The 17,070-nt window shown below is 45.8% G+C and overlaps 1 protein-coding gene across 2 annotated transcripts in view; it reads right to left on the minus strand.

Moving 5' to 3' along the window:
• The window catches only part of ITGA4 (integrin subunit alpha 4), a 628,337-nt gene that overhangs the window by 216,124 nt on the left and 395,143 nt on the right, over positions 1–17,070 (minus strand). For both annotated transcript variants that reach the window (XM_078681473.1, XM_078681474.1), the window contains 3 exons: positions 8,307–8,352; positions 5,104–5,258; positions 1,481–1,635 (listed from right to left, as the gene is read on the minus strand). In XM_078681473.1, the coding sequence (XP_078537599.1) occupies positions 1,481–1,635; positions 5,104–5,258; positions 8,307–8,352 (356 nt within the window). The remainder of the gene's footprint in view (positions 1–1,480; positions 1,636–5,103; positions 5,259–8,306; positions 8,353–17,070) is intronic.

Raw genomic sequence — 17,070 nt, forward strand, 5'->3', positions numbered from 1 at the left:
GCTAAAGGTGCACCTTGCAGCACACACTCCTGTCCCGATACGCTCTGATTCCACAAGTTAATCATAGTGCCCCATGTGATTTATGATCATTAGCACTGTGCCCCTAGGCCTACATAACAAACCTCAGTGACATTGATGTCATCGCTCTAAGGTATAGGTGCTAAGATGCTCAGTGCTCAGAGACCTTGAGCAATGTTTCCAATGGCATGTGATGTCACCCCAGTAAAGTGCCTTAAGGGCTCAGAATACTCTGACCCAGGGCTTGTTTCCATAGAGTGACCTCCATAGCACTGTGACGCTTCTCACTATGCATAGCCTTAGTCTCAGGTCAGAGACATGTAGCCCAATAGCACTGTCGGACCATTTAACCTTGTGCCATGCAGACATTTAACTCCTAGAAGCATTCTCTTAAGAACACATTAATTCGTCAGAACTAGACCTCAAAAATCTTGTGCACCTACTACACTAAAGGGCACTTTGCCACTAACCTGGACCCCAGTCCATTCTACCAGAATCTCATGATTCGGAAGTGGTATCTCTTAGACCAGTGGCCTAGCTAAACCTTTTGCCACCAGTGGTGTTGGCTTCTGCAATTTGTCGCCCCACAGCAGGTGCAGGTAAGAGCGGGGGTGTGTGCCGCCCCCAAAATTCGGCCTGCCCGGGGCGCACCGACACCCCCCTTTGCTACACCACTGTCTTAAACCCATGCGGCAATTGGTTATTTTATAATTCTATACCTCCAAGCCCCACTGCTTTGAATTCTGTGGCTCTTGGCTCAGACCCTCATTTTCCATAAGTCCACTGAAGAACATGCCTTCTCTTTCTGTGATTCTGATTTTCTCATCCCTCTACAAGTCCTCAAACACTTTTCCTCTTACAATCCACTGATCATGCTGTGACCTCAATCTACATGGTGTCATATATACTTTATCCCTTATGTGAGAGTTGGCCCATACCATCTCACCATAGAGGACAGAAGCAGCAATAACTAACACCCTGAAGACCAGAAGGGGTGATGCATGACTGCAGGAGAAGCTTCTCATGTTGGTATTATGGTGTTAGTTCAAAGGCTGCTTTACACACTGTAGGGATCATCATTATTGTGAGTCCTGCTTACAAATCTGGTATTGAAAACGTCACTGGCTAGCCACGAAGCACGGAGTACCATGAACAACTCACAAAATAAAGCTGTCTTAATTGTGTATAGCCATTTATATTATAGCAATACAAAATGTAATATCCTTTCTGCTAAAAAAGTATCCTAACAATGTTAATATTAGATGGTGATTGACACATACAAGTGGGCAGTTATCTACATGGTGCATGCGGTACTGACAATCCAGCAACATGTCGAATTCCTTCACTGGAAGAGTTTGGTACTATTGCTGTACGTGACTGTACCTTACTTCATATGTATCGCAACTTGGATTTGAAAACACAACTTTTGAAATGAATTTGCTTCAAAAGGATTATACATCACCCTCATAAATGCTTGCTGCTTTCTGCACGTCCTTCTGGCGTTGGAAATGTCAATCTTCCCTAATACCACGTCAGATGTTCCGTTTGAAGAGAAGTAAAATCTTGAGTGTGTTCCTGGTTTTCTGTTGACATCTATACTCAGATTGTAATTCAGCACTGAATGAGAGAAGAAACAGGATTCTAAGAAATTGCCACCCTCTAGTGAGAACGAGAACATTTAAAAGTCCAAAAATAATGCAGGTTAATGTTTTTATGGATTCACTAATTTTGAAGACGAAAGTGAACAACTGTTGAGAAATCGTCAAAATGTATCTAGGAAACTATCAGCTTGATTTTAGCGACTTCAACTCGAGGTATGCAATCAGAGATAACTTGAAAGACAATGGTCTGGATTCACAAAGATAGTAGTGAATCTACTGAACTTGCAGATTTACTGCTTTCTGAGATTCACAAACATTGTCAGGAATCCAAATGATTACTACGTTTCCATGCAGATTCCTAGGAAGGTCAAGTGAACCTTCTAGCGAGATAGTATTCCTGCTAAGTGGAGTACTCCATAGCCTAGAATCCAACACATAGGGAGCAGTATCCCCTGTGCAAATACAATTAAAAAAAAAATAATTCTGTAGAGAAATCGCTTCCCCTGCACCCCAACCAAATATAGGGGTGATCCATTCCCCTTTGTACCCTGGAATGGCTTGGCCAGAATTACCCAATTGACTCGTTATGATTCTTTTACTATGATCAATTTTTAGCATACGGAAGTCATGACAATGATATGAACTCATAGGACAGAAAAGGAGAAATAAGAGGGACAATAGGAGTACAGGGAATAGACAAAACCAAGGTAAATAGGGAAAGTGGCTAAATGATAAAAGCGGTTCCATAGTGTATAGCCACATGTATGACCATTACCCCACCAGAAATCAGCATAAAATCTCTAGGTCAGAATAAATGTTTGATGGGCCTAGGAGCAATAAATGGGCCTAGTAAATCTGCCCAACCATCACGGTTCATACATGTGGCCTCTAAATGGAACACTGGGCTAGATGGCACAATACATTTCCTTCATCTTTTTAACCATATTAAGAAATTCAAAACAGAACATTGCCAGGAAAATTATTAGTTTCCACAGAAAATAGTCTTCAGCATCGACAAATACAACCTAACAAAGTCTAAATCTATAAGGAAGGTAACTGTGGATCCAAGGGCAATGTGAGTAACATGGTCATTAAAATAGAAAGGATAATTTTGGATTGGATGGATACGTTTCAAGGTGACTGCACTGATTTCTTTAATACTAGGACGCATACAACGGTCCTTGTAGCCACATAACATGGACTGAAGCAATGAGGCCACTTGTTGGCCAACTGGCCAAGGACCATTTTAAACAATATTGAACAAATCTCTCCTTAAGGTGCCTAAATGTGATATACTGTTGCCCTCCATAAAAAGAAAAAGAAAATCCACACCCTGGCCAGACTAGTGAGGTGAAACAAAGAAAAAGCGAGAAGACCAAGCAGCAGACACTTTATAAGAAACTTGTATGAGAGGTTAAAAGAACGAAAAAGGAAAGACTCTGGGGTTTCTTACGTAAAAGCATGCCTCCTGGCAATTCTAGCACATTTTGGAGATAAAACAAACTGAGGGCACCAACCAACTCCCAAACAGTAAAACACCTAATAGCGTCAGTGTCAGAGGAATATGTAACCTCTGTGTATGCAATCAATGACACCTCAAGGAGAACATCTTCCCCGATAGTGAATAAGAGACAACTATAAATAGGCCCCAAATGGAATGCCACCAACCCTTTTAAACCCATTAAGTAGTGTATTTCAATCAAGCACAGTCCAGGCAGTACAAATCCATCTTTAAACTTCCCAATTCTGCAAGAGAAGCGCAGGTTTGTCTAGCACGCAAGGAGCAATCAATGGCCCAAAATGCCACGCAACTAAAACTTTGGGTTAAATAAACAAAGCAAAAAATGGCACCATCAAATCCCATTTCTGGCAAGAACTTGCTCATTCCAAGTCCAACCCTTGGACCTTAGCCATTCAAGCAACACTTTATAATCTACAGATGCATCCACATTGGAACCACAATATCGATTGCAAAAGTTTGAAATCTCTCCTCAAAAAGACAAAGTGTAACTCTAGAGTCACCAACTTACAAACCATGCGGATAAACCAGCACAATCCGTTCATAGTGGAAACCTATGAAAAACGGACACAGCAGGAATACCTAAAGCTGTCCATATCTTTGGAAACCAAATTTATATTTCCATGTGTCCACCCCGGGGTCTTCGATATATGCGAAATCATTTACAAGTGGAAGTATGCTATGCTAGAGGCAAAGCAACCTGCTGATTCTGCCCATACCACAGTGAAACACTGGGGCATGTTTATGTGTGCCCTGCCTGACTTCACGAGAGAAGGAAACTTCTCAAAACCTCCTTCTGCAAGTTTAATATAATGACCAACCAAAACACCACATCAAACTGTTTTTAAGAAAAGAACTGGAGGCTAACAGACGGATTTGTTAAATTTGTGTTTGCAGTACTTGATGTCATGTACAGACAGTATGACAACGATCCTGTGGTCAATGCCAACACATTTTAAGTGACAAGCTGAAGGAGCAATGCTGCTACCTAGTGTGAGTCGCTCACCAATCATCACGTTCGAGTGATATGTAGACCAAAGCTCTAAGTGACAATTTCATATAGGTTACAGTTTAGGATACATCGATTAGCCCCACTGTAGCGTTGTGATAAATGACTTATTTTAAAAGACAATGTAACCATTGCTAGAAAAAAGCTCACTCTTCAATACGTCCCCATCTCCTTCCCTCCACCTCCAATCGCACCCAAAAGCCCGCACATACATTTACCACCTGCTCAGAACAGGTGCGAATATATGCTGTAAAACCCCATTGGATGGTGAATTTTGTGTGGTTTTACAACTGGAAAAATCAGTCCTGCGTCCTCATTTTTCATCTGATTGGGTTCATCCCATAATTGCACGGTAGGTAGTTAGGCGGCTTATCTGGCGGTACAGGTAAAATCAAATGGATTTTTACTGTTGCCCCAGTATGTTGCAAGTCATAATCAGTATGTTTGTTACAAGTACAAGAATCAATGCTAAACGTATATACTTGCATGACATACAAAGGAAAAGATAGAAAAGGAAATAATTGATTAAAGAAGGACGTAATAGAGAAATATGACAAAGGCAGGGCAGCAGAATGGAAATACTAAATCTAAGCAGGTTTCCACATAAAAAAAACATGACTGAAAGACAGATGCCTACCCGACTCATCAAAACTACAGCTCTAAGGCATAAAGTTAATCAAAGTAAATCTAACAAACATATACACACTTTTCTTCACTTTGTGCATTGGTCGTGGAAAGGAGGCAACTCAGTTCTTGTAGACTGGCTTCACTGGCTCATTGAAACGCAGCCCTCCTAGTGCATAGACACAATTCTACGGCTCTAAGGAAGGGTCTTTGATGGAATTAAATGAGGCAGTGACCAGACCTAGTTATAAAGCTGTCAGATGTTTGAAGAACTGTGACATAACAGCATATTACACAATTGCAACAAATATGAAATAACCATTTCAGCATACCTATATAACCAGGGATGGCTTGTGCTTTAAAACTGAAGCAAAGAGTGATATTCAGACAAACTGCGGGCCGCCCATTCTCGATACAATTGAAATTTGTACGATTTACTGAACTTGAAAGGTTTAGAGATGCTTCAACAGCCACCACTGCTCTGGTCCTGTGTACAAAGTAAACACAATTTATGTTAACACATATAAGTTCTGAGGTGGAATAAAATCATTAATATTAAAACAAAAAATTGGCTTCAGAAATGATAGTTGCTAGATATTGATAACCTTTATGACCATAAGCAGACTTTTAATCAGAGCACACATATGTTATTGATAGGTTTACATTATTTTTTAAGTGAAGATGCTTTTTAGAACACAGATTGATTCTATGTATGCCTCAATTTGCAATGTCCATGTGAATTAAGATCTTGACTTTCATCCGTGCATTACCAGTTGGAATTTGATAATTGCTGCCAAGTTAAGGATCCCTTTCAATCTATCCTTGTGTGTTTCATGTGATAACCTCTATAACATGCCAATTGGTTTATTATTTGCTATTTCTCTCTTCCTTTATCCAGGAGTATGGTTCTATATTGGCTAGAAAAAATGAAATATTTTCTGGATCTTCATGAAGTGTATAACTCCTGAAATTTGAATAAAAATGAGGATCAATGCAAGTGTCCCTTTTTGACACTCTATAATGGTACTTGCTTTGAGGAGTGCCAACTCAGAGCGGTGGAGAGGCTGGTATCACTCAGCAGTCATTGACCTGCTACTCTTCTAGAGCCCCCTATCCTCAGTTCAGCAAGTTTACCAGACAGCTGGCCTTCTTTATCCATGCCCAGGATACCAGCTGACATTGTCTGGCCAGCTCTCTGCCCCTTCTGCAACCCAATCAGCATCTGTTACCAGGGATCACAGGCGGGTGGAGCTTTCACCCCTTGATTTCCTGCTCAAGCAATGTCACTGGCCCACGAGGTCATGGGACGTACTGGTATTTTTTTACTATATGTCCCATGGTCCTGTGAAATTTGGAAACTTTGGACGATTGAACAAAGTCTAAAAATCACCCCACCCTACCCTTGACTATATAGACATATTAAAAATGCAAGCACTTCTAAAGGTGACATGCATGGTGTCTTTATTGGTATGAGTGACCTCGTAAAAGCAACACAACCTTTTAGACTGTGTATGTTTTGCAAGTAATATTGAAGTCACAATTAATGAAAACTGCATAAGCATTTAGGGCCATATAATATTGAAAATATTTTGTGTAATAAACTGCATAATTTCCAGCTAGATTGTATAGCATTGTTTTCTTCAAGTCTAATTTGTGTATAAAATAATTCCACTCAGCCTGTATTACAAATAGGGCACACTGTCCAACGCTGGGCTAAATGTGCACCAGTGTTATCTATATTTCAGCAGGGACAGCACAGGCATTTGCGGTCCCTGCTGTAATACCAAATTGCCTTAGTGATACAAAGAGAGGGTACATATAACTTTTGTGCACCCCGGTGCATTTTGTATAATTCAGCCCCATGTGATCAGGTACGGTTTCAGTACTCTAACGAAGTGAAGAAATCCCAGCTGGCTTGCATAGCTGAGTGTAATTCAATTTCTAAGGACTGAGGGTTATAAGGATCATATTACATACAATGAACTAGTTCTCTTGACTGACTTGATGGCCAAATAATACATTATAATCACACTTTTCTTCAGTGAGACGAATCTCTATTTCACATTAGACTCAGTACCACGGGCAACTTTTGCAAGTGTGAACCGATCTACAAATATTATTGACATCACTAAGGGGCCTATTACGATGGCACCGTAACGGAGCGTGGGACTGCCCGCTGATGCTGCGGCGGTCCCGCCATGCACATTAGGATGTGCCCACCACACTGGCAGGCGCATCCTGTACCTTTTCCATTGCGGGTGGATCTGCTGGCTGCAGAACCGACCGCAAAGGAAAAGGACTGTGCACGGCACTGCCATGCACTACCTGGCGGGCACCACGTGGTGCCTGCCACGTAGTGCATGGCAATGAGGGGGGGTACTATAGGTACACCCCATGTGCACCCCCTACCACCCCTTTACGCTGGGGGCACGAAACAGGCCCCAAAAGCAAAGAGCGTGTGCTGTGGAAAGGCCATTGTAATATGGATGGCGGTGTCTCTCAGACACCGCCACCATATGCAGGCACTTTTTCCGCCGGTCGACGAGTCGACCGGCGGAAAAGCAGCAGACGGTCTTTCTGTCCGCCGTGGACCCCCCAGCCATCATGATATGGCGGGGGGTCTTTGCTGTGTGGATGGCGGGTGGACCGCCCCCGCTGGCGGTGACTACCGCCGGCCCGGAGGGGGCGATCCGCCCACCATCCTAATGGGCCCCTAAATTTGGACTCCGAAGCCTCGAGAAAGCTTACAGGCATAACTTGTCAACTGAGTGAGAAAAAGTGTCCTCTAATAGGAGATTCTGCTCATCTTTTAGGATTGGTTTCCACCTGGAGAAAATGCATATGACTGACTAATATACTTAGATTGTACTTTAGCTGGGTCAAACGACATGCAAACAGATTCTATCACTGTTGATACAACCTCTTTTTCTGTAAGATAGACAGCTGTGCTTATTTCCTAAAAGCAATAAACTGATATACTGCGTAAATGGGTTAAATGTTTAAATAGTCACTTTCAACCTGACCTCAATGTGGCAGACATTATTCTTCAGATGGCATCAGGTGAAAATGAAGTTTGAAGAAACATTTAGGTGTCATCAGTGTACTGATGAATAGAGGCTTTGCAGCCCACAAAGATCTCCCACTGGATCCCTATGACAAGGAAGCCCGCTGGGAGATGGGTCCGACCCTATTGTCCACCCACAGATAGCTGATTTTGATGAATTCACGGGCTCCTTTAACTTCAGTCAGAAGAAATATGTAAACCAATTAAGCACCACCACCCGATCTATGTGGCCAAGAATGGAAAGGAGACTCATACATTCTGTTTGGGTCAATTTGCTTAAGGGATGCATGTATGTGTTATTTTATGATATAAAAAGGCTTTTACATCTATTCTTATTACACCAAGCACAAAGTATTTTAATATTTCTCAGTTTGGTGCTTAAACATCATAGAATTCACAGTCGTATTTCAAACCTTCTTGTTACATTCATTTGGAATTAACTCAAATACACATTGTGCTCAAGTAACTCACCTTAAGAGCACCGCAGAATCAGACAGGAACGCCCCAACCGCTACATCTGTCAGTGTACAAAAATAAGCATGATATGATAAGTGCATTTCTTTACTGTGTTAGAACATTCTTAGGTTGCTGTCAACAGTAGGAATGAGGCTGTAGATGTAGGGATCTACCATTATTGATCTGCTTCACATTTCTAATACTAGATTTCTACTCTCACTAGAATATACTGAAGAAACATACCAAACTGACTACACTGTTGTCCATAGAACATTCATCATCTGCCAAAGTTCCAGATCCCTGTTTGCAAGTCACTGATAAATCCTTGCTTCCAACAACCTTGTAAAGTAGACAACTTACCTTAGGATTACTAAGTTATTTTAGTATCGATTCTGAAAAAATTTGTTGATAATTCCAATACATTAAATCTTTTGTTGGTATTTGCAACAAAACAATTTCCTTTGTTTAACTTATGAACCCTTTGTAAACAATGCTACAAAATAGAATCAAGACTCCAAAGAAGTGATCTTTGAAGAGAGTAGGTCGACTAACATCTTGTTAATATATTGGTCCCTTTTCAAATCCATCCAGAAAATCTCCAAATAACAAGCAACAATACAGACGAAAAAGCATGTGATGCATGCGCTGCTTGAGTTTCTGGGTTGGAAGTAATAATTAGGAGCGATTTATTCAATCTGAAATAAAACACATTTGAATTTGTTCTTTTGAACCATATTACTTTATTAAGGTACATTCACACTATTCCAATTTCCTTCCTCTATCATAATAATGAGGAGGAGGTAACTTTCACAAACGCACATGAGGCGTCTCATGTGGAAGAGAGTGCATACGTTTTCCAGATTCCAGCAGCTGTCAAGAAGGACTGCCTGGTCCTTTAAAACATAGAATTTAAATGGGGTAATGCTAAATGTGGCAAAAGCTGGACCTTTTAAATAACTATTACTGAGACTCTTCCACTCGCATTTTATTTGATAGTTGGATTCGGATTTAGCCACTTACAAGAGTAGTTAATGATATTCGATTGCAGCAAGCTGTTCATGATGAACAATGGGTCACATACTGCTTTTTGGACTTCAACTTCAGTTTTGGTTGTAGTTACCCAATGAAAGGTTAGGGCAGGGATTTAAATACGACTGCAAGATTTTGGGAAGAACTTTATGAACAGCTTTTTGTTTAGTAATATGCACAATTTTAATCTATGACTGGAATCTTTTACTGTTCATGAATTGCTGTCTGTGTGTTGGTACTCCTGTAAGAGATGTGGTTATTGGAGCACCTCTTCCTTAACAGGGTTGCTGCTTTTTAGGTCTCGGCAACGAGAACTATTGTCACCTAGTAAGCGCGCAAGGGAGTACAGAGCGGTGCACGAGCCGACCAGGGTCTGGACGCGCACACACAAAGGCAGGCAGGCAGGCACACACCAGACACACACAGACAGACACACGCACGCACACACACACACACACCCTCCCTCTCTGCCCACTCCCTCTCTGCCGCCCCCCCCCCCTCTACCCCCACTCACCGGGCTCTTTCCCTCTGCAGCGGGTCAGTCACGGCAGCAGGCAGACTCGGTGTCTTCTCCGGCGATCTTCAGCTGATGTGCACGCTCACGCTGCGTCTCCTGCGCGCCCACCACGCTGTTTCGCGCCCGTTGATCCTCAGCTTGTGATTACTACTCCTTCTAACCCGGATTCTAAATTACTATTTCTTGGTTCTCTAACTCCACTCTGTTGATTCATAACAAACTGATATTCAGCTCATTTCACAGTCTCGCTTTTGCTTCTCATAAATACAATAAGATTATTTTAAGCAATGTCTACCCTTCTTTTGGTTCTGTGCCTATTATGCTTCGGACTATAGAGTTTTAGAAAGTGTGGTGGAAGATTCCATGATATCAGTGGTGTGCACAGTGCAGAGTGAGTGTGCAGAGTGCAGAGTAGTGAGTACAGAGTAGTGAGTACAGAGTAGTGAGTGCAGAGTAGTGAGTGCAGAGTAGTGAGTGCAGAGTAGTGAGTGAGTGCAGAGTAGTGAGTGCAGAGTAGTGAGTGCAGAGTAGTGAGTGCAGAGTAAGTGGGCAGAGAGAGTGTGCAGAGAGTGTGCAGAGGAGTGAGTGCAGAGGAGTGAGTGCAGAGGAGTGAGTGCGCAGAGTAGTGAGTGCGCAGAGTAGTGAGTGCGCAGAGTAGTGAGTGCGCAGAGTAGTGAGTGCGCAGAGTAGTGAGTGAGTAGTGAGTAGTGAGTGCAGAGTAGTGAGTAGTGAGTGCAGAGTAGTGAGTAGTGAGTGCAGAGTAGTGAGTGCAGAGTGCAGAGTAGTGAGTAGTGAGTGCAGAGTAGTGAGTGCAGAGTAGTGAGTGCAGAGTAGTGAGTGCAGAGTAGTGAGTGCAGAGTAGTGAGTGCAGAGTAGTGAGTGCAGAGTAGTGAGTAGTGAGTGCAGAGTAGTGAGTAGTGAGTGCAGAGTAGTGAGTGCAGAGTAGTGAGTGCAGAGTAGTGAGTGCAGAGTAGTGAGTGCAGAGTAGTGAGTAGTGAGTGCAGAGTAGTGAGTAGTGAGTGCAGAGTAGTGAGTGCAGAGTAGTGAGTGCAGAGTAGTGAGTAGTGAGTGCAGAGTAGTGAGTGCAGAGTAGTGAGTGCAGAGTAGTGAGTGCAGAGTAGTGAGTGCAGAGTAGTGAGTAGTGAGTGCAGAGTAGTGAGTAGTGAGTGCAGAGTAGTGAGTGCAGAGTGCAGAGTAGTGAGTGCAGAGTGCAGAGTAGTGAGTAGTGAGTGCAGAGTAGTGAGTGCAGAGTAGTGAGTAGTGAGTGCAGAGTAGTGAGTAGTGAGTGCAGAGTAGTGAGTAGTGAGTGCAGAGTAGTGAGTAGTGAGTGCAGAGTAGTGAGTAGTGAGTGCAGAGTAGTGAGTGCAGAGTGCAGAGTAGTGAGTGCAGAGTGCAGAGTAGTGAGTGCAGAGTGCAGAGTAGTGAGTGCAGAGTAGTGAGTGCAGAGTAGTGAGTGCAGAGTAGTGAGTGCAGAGTAGTGAGTGCAGAGTAGTGAGTGCAGAGTAGTGAGTGCAGAGTAGTGAGTGCAGAGTAGTGAGTGCAGAGTGCAGAGTAGTGAGTGCAGAGTAGTGAGTGCAGAGTGCAGAGTGCAGAGTGCAGAGTAGTGAGTGCAGAGTAGTGAGTGCAGAGTGCAGAGTAGTGAGTGCAGAGTAGTGAGTGCAGAGTAGTGAGTGCAGAGTAGTGAGTGCAGAGTAGTGAGTGCAGGTATGTGCAGTGCAGTAAAGGTATGTGCAGTGCAGTAAAGGTATGTGCAGTGCAGTGCAGGTATGTGCAGTGCAGTGCAGGCGAGTGCAGTGCAGGTGAGTGCAGTGGAGTGCAGGTGAGTGCAGTGCAGTGCAGGTGAGTGCAGTGCAGGTGAGTGCAGTGCAGGTGAGTGCAGTGCAGTGCAGGTGAGTGCAGTGCAGTGCAGTGCAGGTGACTGCAGTGCAGTGCAGGTGAGTGCAGTGCAGGCGAGTGCAGTGCGTGCAGTGCAGGCGAGTGGAGTGCAGTGCAGGTGAGTGCAGTGCAGGTGAGTGCAGTGCAGGTGAGTGCAGTGCAGGTGAGTGCAGTGCAGGTCAGTGCAGGTCAGTGCAGTGCAGGTCAGTGCAGTGCAGGTCAGTGCAGTGCAGGTGAGTGCAGTGTAGGTGAGTGCAGTGCAGTGCAGGTGAGTGCAGTGCAGGTGAGTGCAGTGCAGGTGAGTGCAGTGCAGGTGAGTGCAGTGCAGTGGAGTGCATGCCAGTGCAGTTGAGTGCATGCCAGTGCATTGGAGTGCATGCCAGTGCATTGGAGTGCAGGTGAGTGCAGTGCAGGTGAGTGCAGTGCAGGTGAGTGCAGTGCAGGTGAGTGCAGTGCAGGTGAGTGCAGTGCAGGTGAGTGCAGTGCAGGTGAGTGCAGTGCAGGTGAGTGCAGTGCAGGTGAGTGCAGTGCAGTGGAGTGCAGGTGAGTGCAGGTGAGTGCAGTGCAGGTGAGTGCAGTGCAGGTGAGTGCAGTGCAGGTGAGTGCAGTGCAGTGCAGGTGAGTGCAGTGCAGATGAGTGCAGTGCATGTGAGTGCAGTGCAGTGCAGGTGAGTGCAGTGCAGGGGAGTGCAGTGCAGGTGAGTGCAGTGCAGGGGAGTGCAGTGCAGGTGAGTGCAGTGCAGGTGAGTGCAGTGCAGGTGAGTGCAGTGCAGTGCAGGTGAGTGCAGTGCAGGTGAGTGCAGTGCAGTGCAGGTGAGTGCAGTGCAGGTGAGTGCAGTGCAGGTGAGTGCAGTGCAGTGCAGGGGAGTGCAGTGCAGGTGTGTGCAGTGCAGGTGTGTGCAGTGCAGGTGTGTGCAGTGCAGGTGTGTGCAGTGCAGGTGAGTGCAGTGCAGGTGAGTGTAGTGCAGTGCAGGTGAGTGTAGTGCAGGTGAGTACAGTGCAGTGCAGGTGAGTGCAGTGCAGGTGAGTGCAGTGCAGTGCAGTGCAGGTGAGTGCAGTGCAGGTGAGTGCAGTGCAGTGCAGGTGAGTGCAGTGCAGGTGAGTGCAGTGCAGTGCAGGTGAGTGCAGTGCAGGTGAGTGCAGTGCAGTGCAGGTGAGTGCAGTGCAGGTGAGTGCAGTGCAGTGCAGTGGAGTGCAGGCGAGTGCAGTGCAGGTGAGTGCAGTGGAGTGCATGCCAGTGCATTGGAGTGCAGGTGAGTGCAGTGCAGGTGAGTGCAGTGCAGGTGAGTGCAGTGCAGGTGAGTGCAGTGCAGGTGAGTGCAGTGCAGGTGAGTGCAGTGCAGGCGAGTGCAGTGCAGGCGAGTGCAGTGCAGGCGAGTGCAGTGCAGGTGAGTGCAGTGGAGTGCAGGTGAGTGCAGTGCAGTGCAGGTGAGTGCAGTGCAGTGCAGTTGAGTGCAGTGCAGGTGAGTGCAGTGCAGGTGAGTGCAGTGCAGGTGAGTGCAGTGCAGGTGAGTGCAGTGCAGGTGAGTGCAGTGCAGTGCAGGTGAGTGCAGTGCAGGGGAGTGCAGTGCAGGTGAGTGCAGTGCAGGTGTGTGCAGTGCAGGTGTGTGCAGTGCAGTGCAGGTGAGTGCAGTGCAGGTGAGTGCAGTGCAGTGCAGTGCAGGTGAGTGTAGTGCAGTGCAGGTGAGTGTAGTGCAGGTGAGTACAGTGCAGTGCAGGTGAGTGCAGTGCAGTGCAGGTGAGTGCAGTGCAGTGCAGGCGAGTGCAGTGCGTGCAGTGCAGGCGAGTGCAGTGCAGGCGAGTGCAGTGCAGGTGAGTGCAGTGCAGTGCAGGTGAGTGCAGTGCAGTGCAGGTGAGTGCAGTGCAGTGCAGGTGAGTGCAGTGCAGTGCAGTGCAGGTGAGTGCAGTGCAGGTGAGTGCAGTGCAGTGCAGGTGAGTGCAGTGCAGGTGAGTGCAGTGCAGTGCATGTGAGTGCAGTGCAGGTGAGTGCAGTGCAGTGCAGGTGAGTGCAGTGCAGGTGAGTGCAGTGCAGGTGAGTGCAGTGCAGGTGAGTGCAGTGCAGTGCAGGTGAGTGCAGTGCACGTGAGTGCAGTGCAGGTGAGTGCAGTGCAGGTGAGTGCAGGTGAGTGCAGTGCAGGTGAGTGCAGTGCAGGTGAGTATAGTGCAGTGCAGGTGAGTGCAGTGCAGGTGAGTGCAGGTGAGTGCAGTGCAGGTGAGTGCAGTGCAGGTGAGTGCAGTGCAGGTGAGTGCAGTGCAGGTGAGTGCAGTGCAGTGCAGGTGAGTGCAGTGCAGTGCAGGTGAGTGCAGTGCAGGTGAGTGCAGTTGAGTGCAGTGCAGTGCAGGTGAGTGCAGTTGAGTGCAGTGCAGGTGAGTGCAGTGCAGTGCTGGTGAGTGCAGTTGAGTGCAGTGCAGGTGAGTGCAGTTGAGTGCAGAGTGGTGTGTATTGACAATGTAAATGACAATGCCATTTATTTATGATTTAAAGAAAAAAAAATGTCATGAGCAATGCCAATAGCTCTACCTTTAATGATGCCGAGACCATTGCATTGTAAATGCTTGTTTTAGTATAGCAATTAAGAAATCAAGAGGCCACCACTCAGGTAGGGTTGGTGTTATGATGAATGCAGCTCAGCTGCAGTTCAAAGTTCAAAAGGTGTATGTCGTACACGCTGAATGGTAGCAAATTTCATTTCATTCATTTGGTAGAGCTGAATTTGTATCTGACTGCTAACCAATCACGATACCTCTAACCAGTGCGTAGCAGCCTCGTTTAAGGAAGATACATGGTTTGCTAAATCTATCGGTCTTCGTTCCTCTTGTCGGTTCCCACTTGAATGCATTTCTATATGATTTAACCCGTTGGATGCTCATGACGAGCTCAGCTCATCGTGAGCCACAGTGCTCGTGTGGTCATGATGAGCTGAGCTCGTCATAACGGTCCGAACGTTCCTACTCGGGGCTAATTCCCCCACTGTGCTGAACGTTCTATGAAAACGGGCGTGACCGTGACGAGCTCAGCTCGTTGTGAGCACACGGCCACCGTGGCTCATGACGAGCTGAGCTTGTCACGAGCACCGGGGCGCTGTGCGCGCCCCCCTAACCCCCAGCACAGCGGGGGAATTAGCCCTGCGGCCAAAGGGTTAAACACATCTAGAGAAGACAGGCACTCAACACCCATTGGGCTCAAAGGGCTTCAGCAGACCCCTCTAACCCCCGCAACCCTTCGCCCCAGTCGTGTGTGGCAGCCCAGGCTGAGACAGCTTCTCGGGCACACACAGCCGCACCCGAGTACTTCACAGGTCTTTAAAAGACCATTTGCATGTTAATAAGGCTTTGTTGTTTTTCCCCCTTCTTAGAGCCCCTGCATCTCCACTCTGCCTATTCCTGGAAGAATTAGCCCTCCTCCACCTCCCCCCGAAAGTTTTTCTTAGCCCCCTCCGAAATTTGGCTCCAGTTGCGCCTCTGAGAGAAGATCATTTCCTGTTGACACTTAATATTTAGCCAGAGGCAACATTTGCAGCAACATCCCACTCTTCTCCAGACAGAACCCTTGATAAAGTCTTTTAGGAAATCCAAAGGAGCACTTTAAATGGTTGTTTATTGCAGACTCTCTGGTACAATAAGCACGGCTCTAGAAATCGGTCTATTGTGTAAATCACCGTTGAAGTAACACATATTTCTAACTGAGTTGATTTAGAAGTTTTGTCCTAGGAGGACCTCAGAAATCTTCCAGTCTCATTAAGATTACAAAGCTCCAAAATGGTTCAATCAATTCTCCTTTTTATGTTCTCAAAGGATAAATAACCAGTAAACCATTTGGTACAATTCGATGCTTTTAGATAACCTAGATAATCTGTTGAAGATTTGTTGAAGGCCTTGTGTTGTATTCTATTGCTCTTTTTAAGTCATAGGCTTTCTTCCTAGAGTTTGATTTGGTTGTATGTAATAAGCCACTTGGCCACTATAAAGCCCAATTCTAAAAAGCAGGAGGTCACCCTGTGTTTCTTGTGTCTAATACACAACCCCAGGAGACATATTTTCCACTTGTTCAGATTCACGCGCTCAATGCATGCAGATGAACTGGAGGTGGTACTTGTCCAGTAGTTAGGTAAACTGGGGCAGGCCCACAGCATGTGTAGCAAGAAAGCATCAATGAGGGTACAACGTGGGCAGGCTGCATCCACTCTGTGATAAAACTGGTTCACGTTGGCATGTGTAAGATAAGGCCTATCTACTATGCAGAGCTGAGTAAGATTAAATCGGGTGCTGCTTTGGGCCCTCAAGTAAAGAGACTTTTCCCCTATTGGCGCAGGGGCATGCTAAGTCAGCTTCCAAGCATTGATATAGAGGGAGAAGCTGTGGCAGGGTGTAGGGTAGAAACGAGTCAGCAAACCACCATTGAAGGAGTCTACGCCTACCAATTACATGTAAATATTGGATAGTGAGATGAATGGGCAGTTCGTTAGTCAGGTCTACCCAGTGATCCCCTAGTGTGACAAGCAAGGATTTGTGAAGTAAAAATTGACCCAGTAATAGGTGATTCTCCTCCATCAACATCTCATATGTGGCCAAGGTGCCATCCCTGTACAAATCCCCCAGTGTGTGTAGACCTGCAGCGTGCCATGCTGCAAGTTCAGTTGTCAATGTGGGCCCACCTGTCCTGAGTGTTTCCAACAGAGGCAACCCCGGTGCATATGGGACCACGTGCTTGGTGTTGCTAAGACATCTATGATAGCAACAATGCACAACCCCTAACAACAGAGGGGCAGGCACTCACGCTGGCGTGCAGGGGTGAAATAAATGCAAAATAGATCACAAGCTCCAATAAGGAGAAGATGAGGCTGTGTCCGACTGTTGCAAGTCCACCAGCCACCTGGAAATCCACTGGCTTTGGGCAGCAAGGTAATATTATTCAAAATGCAGAGCAGCCAGCCCCACTCCATTTGAGGATAGGCAAAGTTTGACTAATGCTACCCTGCAACGCAACTTGCTCCAAATAATCTCCAGAATCTGTTACTCAAATGCCCGAAAGAATGCACAGGGATGTAAACAGGAAGTTTGGCAAAGAAATACAGAAGACAGGGCAAAATCAACATTTTTAACAAGGTCAACCTCTTCGCTAACACCACCGGTAGTGTGCGCCAGAAAGCCACCTGAGTACGTAGTGATGTTACTGCATGAGTGACTTTACCATTGAAGAGGTCACACAAGAAGTGGTACACCCGCACCCAAAATTACCAAATACCTAAATGTGTGTCACTGCCAGATCAATTGTGCCCCTTCGAGAGTAAAGCCCAGATTGAGGACATCAGGAAGAAAGGAGAATAGGCACAATTTTGCCCTATTTACCAGTAACCC

This window comes from Lissotriton helveticus, chromosome 3_1 (assembly GCF_964261635.1).
Source record: "Lissotriton helveticus chromosome 3_1, aLisHel1.1, whole genome shotgun sequence".
Lineage (NCBI taxonomy): Eukaryota > Metazoa > Chordata > Amphibia > Caudata > Salamandridae > Lissotriton > Lissotriton helveticus.